Genomic DNA, 13521 nt, shown 5'->3' on the forward strand with positions numbered 1-13521 from the left:
CATTTTTCTGTGATCAATAGAAGGTTCAAAAGAACAGCATTTCTCTGATAACATCATAAATGTTTTACTAATGTCTCTTTTGGTCAGTTTAATGTCTTAATTTAAAATCTTACTGTTGAATATAAGTAGTGTATCACGTTTTCCACAACAAATACAAAGCAAAACTGTTCTCAACATTGATAATGATTAAAAAAATGAGAATGAGAGAATGATATGAGAATGATTTCTGAAGGATCATGTGACACTGAAGACTGGAGGAATGATGCAGAAAATTCAGATTTGATCACGGGAATAAATTACATTTTACAATATATTCATATAGAAAACACTTATTTTAAATTATAATATTATGTCACAATATTTCAGTTTTTACAGTATTTTTGATTAAATTAATAAAGAGACTTTTTTTTAAAAAACATTAAAAATCTAAATTATTCCAAATTTTGATATTAGTAAAAGTGCTATGTAAGTGTGTTGTTCGGAGTATAACCACACATTCAATAACATGAGATTATAAAGAGCTGTACAGGAATGAATGTTGTCATAATGTAAAACACACAGTGCATGTTTAATCCACCAGATGCTAATATAAGCATATTGTATGCAAATAATTGCATGCAAGTCGTTCCGTTATCCTTATGCTATGCATACTATTTAGTGGCTGTTTTGAAACTCGTATTACATTTTCAATATCTTTTCAACACATATTGTATCTGCAAATACAGCGACTTGTTTGCATGGGATTTAGCAGGACAAACGCTCAGTGGCGATATCAGTAATGGGGCTCCACCTGGTATCAAACATACAGATAGAGAGCTGGATCGCCGTCCTGCAAAGCCCCTGCGCTCACTTCTTTCCTGGTCTATCGAGTGTGGTCCAGCTCAGATTAAACCAGTAGTGTATGTTCTGCTATAGGCAAACATTAGTTGTTGTCTCAGTTGTTCCTGAGGAGAAATAAAAGTGACATTCACTATTCACTGTTTAAAGCGATTGTGGGATTTATTTGCATTTATTTATTGACAATTATTTTTATTTTACTTCAATTTTTACATTTACTAGAACTATAGAGCGGTAAACTGAATGTTGAATAGCAACTCAAATAGTTCTCTTTTATTTTATTTTTTACTCTCAGAAAATATACTAAATATAATCGTAATTTTTATATTTTATACAATTTCATATTTTTCGTATTTTACTGATCTGTAAAGTGAATGTGAATAGCAGCTCAAATATTTTGTATTTATTTATTATTTTTAAATTCATAATTTTGATATTTTATAATTTTTTCAGATTTTTTAGTTAGAAGACAATTGTTGACTTACTAAAATTATAGAGCTGTGAAGTGATGTGAAAAGCAGCTGAAATAATAATTTTGATTAGTAAATAATTTTGTCTCAGAGGAGTATAATGGCATTTTTTAAAATCATAATTTCTATGTTTATTTTTGTTTTTCGTAGTTTATTTAATATTTTTTATTTAAAAGAATATGAGACAGTTGTTGAGCTGTAACGTGAATGTGAATGGCAGATGAAATCATTATTTTTCATGTTATTCCTACGGTGTTGTTTAACAAATGAAAAGCTATACACACTCCATCAATTAGGTTTCGAAAAACTGTTGTCAAATCCAAACAGGATTCGGCTGGGCAGTGTATTATTGACATCTGAAACTCTAGAGATGACTGAATGAAATAAAGCAAACTTTGCGGGCACCTTTGGGATGTAAAGCGCCATCACTGCGCATCGTTATTCTCAATGACACAGCCGAGTTACTGGTTGTCCTTGCAGAGGTGTCTTCCTAAACCATAATTACAATGTCCAATCTCTTTTACACTCTGACAGTCTCACTCCACCCTTTCCAGTCTCACGTTGTGTTTCACATTCTATCTTCAAGACATCAGCCAATCTGCCAAGCTTCCCGCCCAGTACAGCAGAATCAAATCCACACTCCATCCGGCCCCAAGAAAGTCTTTCATTATCCACTCATCCTCTCAGAAATCATATCCTGTGGTTATTTGTAACTCTCCGTTTACACTTTAGCATTGTCTCATTGGGTGCACAGTGTGTAGTATCCCACTTATTTGCAAAGACAGAAGTAAGCGATATTCGGTGAATGTGTGACATTCATTAGAATCACCGTTAGCTATAGGTAGACAACACAAAGAATATCAAAGTGCAGTAAATGGTAAAATGCTTGCACTACAAACCAGTGTGTTTGTGATTATGATAATACATTAAAACATTAAACATTGACTGTTTTGGGACAGGTAAAATAACTTAATTGACATGAATTACACTGGAAGTCTTGCATATTCAAGTTATAAATGGCTGCACCTGCTTTTAGATGAGATAAAATAAGGTGGATACTTGCCTTCTGTTTAGTAAATGTTGAAAGAACTGTTAAAATATATACTGTAAAAAGTTATATGTTCACTAAGTAAGACAACATGTTTTTACATTGCTGAGTTTTAAAAAAAAAAGTTATACCAGATTAAACTTAATTTTTAAGTCAGGTTAAAGCTACACTGTGTAACTTTTTTAGTTTATTCTTAGCTAAAATCACTTAGTTCTTTAAAACATATATGTGCTCATTAATGTATATTTACTTCTTTCGAGTAATAAAGTATTCTTGTAAGTTTATAATATGCCATTGAAAATACATACGAGTGAGGGGTTCGAATGCCGGTCGCCATGTTGCTCCTCCATCTTGAAAGTACATTAGCTATAGAGGGACATACCCGTAAATTCAAGCTTCGCTTTTCGCGTTTTAACACTCGATGGCACCGTGTCGAATGTGAAGAGGGGGATTGCCATGTTAATCTTGAACTAAATCGGCCACCGTAGGAGTTGAAACGAAATCAGAATTGAGAGGAATAGAAACGAATATTCACTGGATGGTTATATACCTTTACACCGCTAGATAGGGAAAATATCACACAGTGTAGCTTTAATGTAATTTAGGTTGCCTTAAACATTCAAGTTTTTCATTGCATCTAGTAGTTCATTCATGTATCCCATGCACACAGAATATGTTTTATGTAAAATGACATAGGCCAATTATTTATCATCACATAATCAACCTAAATACGTGAACTTATGCATCTAAACTTTTTTTATGGGTTAAATCAGGTACAGATATCTCTTTAATGTAACAATTGCAGTTTTTACTGTGTGTGCAACCGTTATTCTGAACATCCTCAAGGTGTTTATTTAGCTTTACTTTTGACATTTGCCTTTTTCTGCATTTGATGTACACAACACAAGTCATTTCTGACACACGCCGTCTATATTTGACAGGCTGACATGATGGTGACATAATACTAAATGCAGTTATAATGTCTGTGCTGGGGAATTTAGATGTCAATCACCCCAGTTTGACAACACCAGCTCATAAATATGCAGGCAAGTTATTTAACGCCCTTCAAGACTGCTAATGTCTTTACAGGCTTCCGGTTATAGAGATGCTTTATTCCCAGAGAAGCTCTGAGCTTCTCCCACTGATGCTTACGATGCTCTAAATTAGGACAAATCTCGTTAATGCCTCTTTACCAAACTCAGCCCACCCATATTAGACCCATCCTCCCCTTGGGTGCGACTCCAACCCACACAAAGGCACATAATTTGTTGCATAGCTGAAAAAGACACACTCTTCTTAAAAACCTTAAAATAGAGGCTCTGAAGTTGCAAGAGCATCGTATTCAGGCGAGATGGTGTGAATGAAAGACGTTAGTGAGGGAAAGGGGTAGGAGAAGTAATATCGAGTTCAGACACTAGTCCATCCATTCTCGGGACCAGAAGCGAGGTAATTAGGACTGCTGGGAGGGACAGAGCGCTACTCTCCTTCTCAGCAGGTTTTTTTTCTTTTTTTTTTCTGAAATGATTTATCTGGTAGGAGAAAATGCTGGAAGTGCTAGGTAGAAATACGGAGGGTTTAGATTCTCTAGACATGAGCCTCATGCATAAAACTTCACTTTGTTTCCATGCATATCGAAGGTTTGCCGAAACAGGAGAATATATGCATATGGATGAAAAGTATTGATATCAGTATCCAGTTTCTGCTTTTTTTCCGGGGCAAAACACTGATAATCCATTATGCAACTTTGAAAGTAACTGAAATAATTTGATTCTCTGTGGCATGTTTGTACATTTTTTAGCAAACATATGTAATGCTTTAGAAACCACTTTCTCAATATGAAATTAAATAACTAGCTTAAAAATGAAAAAAGAGTACTGTTTATTTGCATGTGACAGACAAAATGTAAACATTTGAATACCACAATTACACTGTCAGAAAAAAAAGGGGCGGTACCCTAAGGTATAAAACTGGCGTATTAGTACCTTAAAGGCACATAAAGGTACATATTAGTACTTTAAGGTACTACTATGAGCCTTTCAGGTACTACGATGAGCCTTTAAGGTACTACTATGAGCCTTTAAGGTACTACGATGAGCCTTTAAGGTACTACTATGAGCCTTTAAGGTACTACTATGAGCCTTTAAGGTACTACGATGAGCCTTTAAGGTACTAATACGCACTTTTTAAGTATTGATATGTACCATTTAGGGGTGAGTAAGGTACAAATATGTACCTTTTCGCTTTTGTACCTTAAGGTACCGCCCCAGTGACAGAAATGTACCTTTTTTTCTGAGAGTGTAAGGAAAACAAACGGCACATTTAATAAAAATCTCCTTAAATTCCAACTGCTCTCGCTGAAACAAAAAAACAGCTGTTAAGGCTGTACAATTAATCAAATACATAATCAGGACTACCGCTTTTGCGATTAATTATTAAAAGCGCTGATTAGATCTACTTCTGTTTCTATTTGCAATGTTTTTTGCAGCGCTGCAGTATTGTAACCGATCACAGATGTTATTTTTTCACTCATGCATGCAATGGAGAATTACCGGTGTTAAAATCTACCAGTGATCACGACAGGTAATCATTCTGATGAATGTTTTATGTTTTCTATTCATGAGAGCTGAAACATCACATGAGGCTCAAAATGAAGTTTTAAAATGAAATCATGTTGGTATTTTGGTCTATCTCTTGGACAGACATTGAAAGATGCACATGCACATGCACATGAACTTGAATAACATCCCATACATAATCTGTAGGGTTTAATATGGAGTCGGCCCACCCTCTGCAGCTCTAATAGCTTCAACTCTTCTGGGAAGGCTTTCCACAAGGTTTAGGAGTGTGTTTATGAATTTTGGACCATTCTTCTAGAAGTGCATTTGTGAGGTCAGGCACTGATGTTGGACGAGAAGGCCTGACTCACAGTTTCCCCTCTTATTCATCCCCAAGATGATCTATCGTGTTGAGCTCAGGACTCTGTGCAGGCCAGTCAAGTTCCTCCTCACCAAACTCACTCATCCATGTCTTTATGGACCGACGCTTTGTTCACTTTCATGTTAGGACAGGATGAGGCCATCCCTAAAGTTGGGAGCATGAAATTGTCCAAAATGTCCTCATATGCTGACACATTAAGAGTTCCTTTCACTGACTCTAAGGGACCAGCCCCAACCCCCCCCCCCCCCCCCCAAACTTTACACTTGGCACAATGCAGTCAGGCAAGTGCCATTCTCCTGGCAACCGCCAAACACAGACTTGCCCATCGGATTGCCAGAAAGAGAAGCGCGATTCGTCACTCTGTCACTGTTCTTGAGCTAATCTGAAGGCCATATGAAGTTTGGAGGTCTGTAGATATTAACTCTGCAGAAAGTTGGCGACTTCTGCACACTGTGATCCTCAGCATGTGCTGACCCCGCTCTGTGATTTTACGTGGCCTACGTATAATACCACTAACAGTTAAGCATGGAATATTTAGTAGTGAGGATCTATCTATCTAAAATTGGGGGGAAATAATGTATTCCATCCACGTGGTGAAAGTAAATTGCTCTCTTTGCATGAAAGTAAACTCATGGAGTTGATTTCATTAGTAAAACCAGCGGTGACTGTAGAATTGCTTTTGAATATGACAGACAATTTAGTGAAAAGTGCTTTTTGAAGTAAAAAAAAAGCACCAGCAAAATCCTGAAGGAATGTATACAGAACAGGATTTTTTATTATAATTTAAAATCAAATAGGAATATGTTAATATTGAGGGTGCTGAGGGTACCAAGGGGGTGTTCTTTTAAATATTGTGCATTTTTATCATTGAACCTTTTTTCTAAGTGTGGATGACCAAAAACATCCAAGAAGGCACAGTCACAATACTCTAAAACTATATTTGAACTGACAAAAAACGTTCAACCCTTTCGGTCTTTGTCAGGTAGTCAAAAACAATACTTTTTTTGAAAACATTTTTTGACTAGTGATTTTCTTCAATTCACTAGTTTGTCACTTGAGTTGTTAACCCGACAACACCAGTGACAAAAGAGTGTGCAAACATTCATTTGTTTCTTATAAATCCTGACGTGTGTGTGAAGACCGTTTTGTGCAAACACAACATCTTCATGAGGCCTTTGCTCTTTCAGCCGATGCAGAGACTGACTGCAAGGTAAGAGGTTGGAAGAGGGATTTTTTGAAGAGGTTTAAAAGTGCTATTGTTACGGAAAGCACATAGTGTTCCCTGTCTGTCTGACATCGGCGTTCTCTGGGGGATTTCGTAGGCGAAGTGTGTGAGTGCCTTGACATGGGAACTAAGGTAGCACTCGATGAAGGTAATTCTCTCTCTCTGTCTCTGCAGTAAATTGAGTGCGTATAAATATATATAAGAGGAACAATGATCTCATTAGTCACATTTAGCATGAAGAGTTATGGCCGTGTTGTTCAGTGGCACTCTATCCGTACTCTGGGAAAGCTGCTTCATGTCCACATCAGCGTTTGCCAGCTATCTGGGCCAGTGCATCATCAGCAACAATCCCAGCTGTCAGGCTCTGTGCTGCTGACAAAATGTCAACGCCAAATGCTCATATGCATTTATATGCACCTTTATTTTCCCGCAGGCTATAGTTATTTTGATGTCTTCTGCTGAGGGCTTTTTTCTCCTACATTTCTAAAAGAAAAGAGTGATCATTTACTCACACTCTTGTTGTTTCTTTGTGACACCAAATTATATTTTTTAATAATCTCAAAGCTCTACTTTTAAATATAATGAAAGCCAACTTCTGAAACTCATTTTATGTATAGAAAAAGTCAAACTCTGCTGTAACATCCTAAGCACATTCTCTTAAAGATGCAATACGCGATTTTTGAAAAACGCTTTTGAAAGTGGATCAGACTGAGCACTACAACAAACGTGTAGCTAATCAGCTGTAATGGGCGTGTCCCCTTATGATGGGAGAGGAGCAAGAGTGAGCCAAACAGCAGTACAATGTAAAAAAAAAAGTTGAGAAAACTTAAAAGTTTGAGGCGACCAGCTGCAGGACATTTTTGAGTTTTCTCAACTTATGGTCAATTATTTGTACAAACTAATGTGTATATATTTCATGTTAAATAGTTGAATAAAAGCTGAATTTGTCATACAAAACATAAGTTGGATGTTTTAAAGTGTAGGGGGGCGTGTCCACTCGTTATAGGAAATTAGAGAGAGAGTGAGCCAATCAGCAGTAGGGGGCGTGTCCACTCGTTATAGGAAAGTAGAGAGGGAGCGAGCCAATCAGCTGTAGGGGGCGTGTCCACTCATGATGGGAGAGGAGAGAGTGAGCCAATCAGCAGTAGGGGGCGTGTCCACTCGTTATAGGAAAGTAGAGAGAGAGAGCCAATCAGCAGTAGGGGGCATGTCCACTCGTGATGGGAGAGGAGAGAGAGTGAGCCAATCAGCAGTAGGGGGCGTGTCCACTCATGATGGGAGAGGAGAGAGTGTGAGCCAATCTGCAGTAGGGGGCGTGTTCACTCATGATGGGAAAGAAGAGAGAGTGAGCCAATCAGCAGTACACTAAAAAAAAAAAATTGAGAAAACTTACAAGTTTAAGGCAACCAGCTGCAAGACATTTTTGAGTTTTCTCAACTTATGGTTAATTAGTTGTACAAACTAATGTGTATATATTTCATGTTAAATAGAAGTGAATAAATGAATAAAAAGCTAAATTTTGTCAGCAGTAGGGGCGTGTCCACTTATGATGGTAGAGGAGGGTGTGCCTTCAGCAGTAGGGAGCTGTGTCAACTCATGATTGAAGAGAAGAGGGAGTTAGCTAATTAGCAGTAGGGGGTGTGTCCCCTCATGATGGGAGAGAAGAGAGAGTGAGCCAATCAGCAGTAGGGGTGTGTCCCCTCATGATGGGAGAGAAGAGACAGTGAGCCAATCAGCAGTAGGGGGCGTGTCCACTCATGATGGGAGAGAAGAGAGAGTGAGCCAATCAGCAGTAGGGGGTGTGTCCACTCATGATGGGAGAGGAGAGAGAGTGAGCTAATCAGCAGTAGGGGGCGTGTCCACTCATGATGGGAGAGGAGAGAGAGTGAGCCAATCAGCAGTAGGGGGCGTGTCCACTCATGATGGGAGAGGAGAGAGAGTGAGCCAATCAGCAGTAGGGGGCGTGTCCACTCATGATGGGAGAGGAGAGATTGTTTCCCCACAGAACCTTTCAGTGAACAGATCATTAACATCTTTTTCATAACATAATTTTAAGAGTGTATTTCAATTTCAATGCCTTCTCAAAGAACATCCATTTATGATGCTTTATTTTTTTGCCACAATAATAGAATAATAAATAAATATCTTTCTCTTCCAGTGTGGAGCATGACTTCCGGCTTCAGGAGGGTCAGGTGACGCGAGCGTGGAAGGTCCCGGAGCAGCAGGAATCGGAGCAGAGCTCTCCTCAGCTGGTCTTTCCTCCTCCACGCCAGCAGGACTCTCCACAGGCCCTCCAGACGGTCAAGAAGAGCCGCAGGAAATGCTTCTGGTTCCTCTGAACACTTAAGCAGGATGTGACATCATTAGTAAACAAGGATGTTTTTCCAACCAACCTGAAGCCTCTTCTCTTCCGGCCCCGTCTAGAGGCACATCATCCGCTACATGCGTTCCTTGAGGAGGAGCCCTTATTTATTATCTTTTTTTAAAGCATCTTCTGTAATTTTCACAGAAGGCAATTTTTTTAATCAAGATTAATGTCGTGGGCTTAAAGGCTGTTCGCTTTGATATTTCAGATTTATAGTCCATGGAGAGAATTAAAAACTTTCCACCGTGAAAAAAAAAATCCATAAAAAAATAATCTGTCATTTCCTATTTTAAGTGAATTACAGGTGTTGAAACACTCTCTTGCTGTGAATCATTCTAAGTGTTTGTTCTTGCCGAATGGCTATCATCACTTACCGCACCTTTACAGTCTGTTTATTCTGCTTTAATTTCCCAGATTCATGGTGGTAATTCATGTCTCAAAATCTTGAAAGGGTGAGAACGGAGAGGGGAGAAGGGGCTTTTTGTTGGTTCATACCCTTTGAGCCAATACTTACTACCTGAACTTCACAGCAGGCAGTGATTGATACACAGTGACAGCGGGAGACGGGACGCCATTAAAGAGAGACAGATAAAAAGAGGAATTACAGGTAAGAAATGGAGGCCAGATTACTGATTCATCATTTTGGAGCAATGAGGGTCAAAACACCAGCTTTTATACTATAAAAACATTTCAACAAATCAATTATTCCACATGCTTAACGCTTTTATGTAGATGATCTAATAACTATACACGCACGGCGATATTAAGGCAGAGATAATGGAGAGAAAGTGGATTTAAGAAGTGTGTCATTTCAATCTTTGTGAATGCCTAATTTCAGAATCCATTAAAAAGCTCTATAAAATATTTTACTACTCAAAAACGGTGTCATGTGCTGTGTATATGTTTTTTATCATGGCGTATTCAACTACAGATGGCATATTTTTTTCATACATTATAAATACACTGGACTACTGCACAACAGGTGGGGGATTTCACTGCCAGAATAATGGTGTGTGAAATACAACTAAACTGTAAAATATATATATATTTTCTGCTGGTATACTAATGTATTCTTAGAAATACCTATAAAAATAATGTATAGGCTATTTCTATGAATGCAGAGTGCAGCACCGTCCACGTTGAGAGATTTCAGCTTACATTGCAGCCATTATTTCTTTTGCACCAACCAAAAAAAAAAAAAAACCCTGCTTTTCCAAAGAATTAATTATCATATTGTTTATATTAATAGGCCTTTATCACGGAGTGTAAAACAACATTTGCTTTTTCCTCTATCAATAACAGTGCCCATAGAGCACAGGATTTATGTGATGCACTCATACCATCAGTCTCAAATAGGGTTCATCTACGAGTTTAAGTTTCCCAACATTAATTTTATATTATGAAAGAAAGAAACATGTTATTCCAATGCACTGCATAATTAAAAAGCAAGCGCACACACATTTAACGGTTTGTCCCACACACACACACACACACACACACACACACACACACACACACACACACACACACACACACACACACACACACACACACACACACACACATTTTAATTCTGTCATAATCACTCCACCCTATGTCATTCAAAACCCTTCGTTCATCTTCAGATCTTTTTTCTTCCATACCAGTCTAATGTATTTTCAAGTTGCAAACCTTTTTGACTCCATTTATCTTCTAATTTTTTACAATCTTGCTTGTTTTAAAAAAAACTGATAGTATCCAAGAAAACAGTGACGTCATCCGCAATATCCGCGCAAATATTACACGTAGAAAAATATTAAACTAGAAATCGTTGTGAGGAGGACTGGCAATGATTGTTTCTTAAATTCTAAGACTAGAATCTTAAAATACAGCACACTGCATGATTTTTCACACCGACTGTAAACACAGACTCAAAGCAACTGTCCCTGATTCGGCACGTTTGAACATGATCAGTCGTGACAACCAAAGCTCATTCATAATCGGCCTAACAGTCGTTAGGTGTGTCCTCGGCTTAAACGGACCACTCTGTTATACTGTAGCTTTAAAAGTCTGCATCATTCTGCTGAATTGGTTTGTTCAGACATTTCTTGTAAATGAGCCGATTTCAAAAAGATTCAGTGGCATATTTTTTTTCATCAGTAGGCCTACGTCTTTGTTGTTGTTACATTTAATAGTAACTTATCTGTTACAGTTTGATGATGTCCCCCTATAATTGGGTGACAGTCATTCAGAAACATTATTTGATAAAATTCTAAATAATATACCATTGAACAGTTATATATTTAAAACAATATTTCCTCCTTAAGTAGCATCAACACAAGACGATTTGAGGAGTAGCTCACTACTTTTTCAAGAGTTCCTTGAGGCGCTTTTATATATTGAGGCAAATATTATCTCAGAGGCTATATAAATGGGTACATGCAATACACTTAATATTCAAATTTCACTCATATAATACAATACAATTTTAAAGGAGGTACAGAAAGTGGTTAACAAAGACTTCTAGTTTATTCCAAATATTATTAATTATAAATGTTTAATTTGAACATTCCGTTTTGAAAAGGTGCACATGCAACTATTGGCACTGGCAGATTTAAATTTGCCACTTTTCTTTTGAAGATTTTAAGCTTCTGCTTAAAAAAGAAGCTCTTGTGTTTGTCAGAGAAGCTCTGGTGTAACACAGGTAAGCGCAGTCGACTTCACTCATCCACTCCAGCTAAATTCAGATAAATACCGGCCTGAGGCTGAGGAAGACACTTCCAATGAACTCTACATGCTGGTGAGATCCGCTGGGAGTTTGGAGCTGAAATGTTTCTGTCATATATCAAGCTAAAACACCTTAGAGTTTCACCTACGGCCGTGTCACAGCTAACAGGGAGCGCTCCCAAACTTTGGCTAACGTTCTGGCACGGTTCCCTCAAAATGTTCTTCCAGTGACATGAATAGAATGTTTGCTCAAAGTTTTCAGGTCTTTAATAATGTTCTGAAAACGTTGGCACAAAAACATATTTCATGGAACGTCTCCTAAAAACGTCTCCTAGTTGGATGCTTGTTAAACATTTTTTAAAGTGGTTAAATTATGTTTTTTTGACTAGTCCTTTTCATGCAGTGTGAGATATCGCTGTTTGTGAATGTAAACATTCTGCAAAGGTGTAGAGCCAAAAGTAATATTAAAAAAAGTTACTCCCAAAAGAAAGAATCGACTCTGAACCGCCTAAATGAGTCGTTTGTATAAACGACTCATTAATATATTCATAAATTCAAATCCCATTGCGTGAGAGTTCTACATCATTTGCCCGCCCTCAAACATGTCATTTTTCTGACGAATGCTTCTTAAATCTCAACGCAGGATTCATAAAACGCTAGCTCTTAAAAGATGTACTTTTTTGGACCAGCTTTCTCCTCAGAATCATAACCTGTGAGTATGAATAATTATTGATGTACATATTTTCTACCAGGTGTTCAAAATATCTAGTTTTGTGTTTTATATTGTGTAAGTTTTCAGGTCTTACTGAAATACTTCTGCTCATCAGCCGTGGGCCACTATTTCCTAAAACTGTGTCTATTAATGCAGATTAAGACTATGTCATTCTTACTACTTTGAGTAGTTATAAAGGATGCAGCAAAATTTGTTCAGTTAATTTTAGTGTAACATCAGGCATTCACGTTAGTGCTGGGCTAGCTTATGCGCTGTTATTGATGCAGTTCCCGCATACGCACTGCAATAAATTAGAAATATACACAGACATGGGTTTGTTGATGGACATACACTTTAAACATCTCATAATGTACCTCAAAATGAGCAGCATATCACTGAGAAACGTCCGGCTCAAGTCATCCTTTCGATGGAGGTTCGGGTTTAATAACTCCTTCCCATGTTTCATCGGACTTGCGCTCAAATTAATGTGGTAAAATTGATGCCATCAGTCAGGGGCGTAGCCAGCGGCCCAGTTTATTATACAAATATAATAATATTTGTTAAATAACAGTTCTTTAAATTATTTTAACGTAATTACAAACTTATTATAACATCTCAAATACTGAAATAAATAAAATGTGTTTTTACAGTTTTACAGTTTTTTACAGTACTTTTGACAGCTGTGTTAGGCAATTGTCTTATGTGTGAAGCGGCTCGCGCCTCTGACTTCATGAAGTGTGTTTACCTATTCACTCAGCTTATAGTTTGCAGCTGTGTGATAGAGAAACAGCAGCGATGCAAAGTTTTATAAAAAGGAAAAGAAATATCGAATTATTGCGGGAGAGAACTTATCCATCCAGGTAACGTTGAGATTTCAGAGCTGAGTAGTTTGCTGAAAGGTGGGATTTAGAGACTAATTCATGCATCGAATCATTGAACATTGTGGTAATGTGCTATGTATATTATGAGAAAATGAAAGTGTTTTTTGACCTTTGATGCATAGGAGACCTTTCTTGTGACGCTTTGCAGACTCTGCTCTGGCTGTGCACAGCCCATGTGATTTGGAGGAGGCGTGGCTTTGGAGACGCTCTGAAAGGAGGGTGGGATCTTAAGCTTCCAAAGCTAGCTTGCTATTGCTAACTTCTCCGAAACTGCCTTCCCTATCTTTAATAGGAATGGTAAAGCAAAACGTTCTTGGTTAGCTGGGGTATTTCTTGACAC

General features: G+C 37.7%; 2 protein-coding genes across 7 annotated transcripts in view; one reads left to right on the forward strand and one right to left on the reverse strand.

Annotated features, from left to right (window-relative positions):
• LOC137071536 (proteoglycan 4) overlaps positions 1-9756 on the forward strand; it is a 163871-nt gene extending 154115 nt beyond the window's left edge. For all 5 annotated transcript variants that reach the window (XM_067439636.1, XM_067439639.1, XM_067439637.1 and 2 more), the window contains one exon: positions 8676-9756. In XM_067439636.1, coding sequence (XP_067295737.1) covers positions 8676-8856 — 181 coding nt within the window. In that variant the 3' untranslated portion in view covers positions 8857-9756. The remainder of the gene's footprint in view (positions 1-8675) is intronic.
• The window catches only part of crybb3 (crystallin, beta B3), a 783391-nt gene that overhangs the window by 306749 nt on the left and 463121 nt on the right, over positions 1-13521 (reverse strand). The window lies entirely within an intron of this gene.

This window comes from Pseudorasbora parva, chromosome 3 (assembly GCF_024679245.1).
Source record: "Pseudorasbora parva isolate DD20220531a chromosome 3, ASM2467924v1, whole genome shotgun sequence".
NCBI lineage: Eukaryota > Metazoa > Chordata > Actinopteri > Cypriniformes > Gobionidae > Pseudorasbora > Pseudorasbora parva.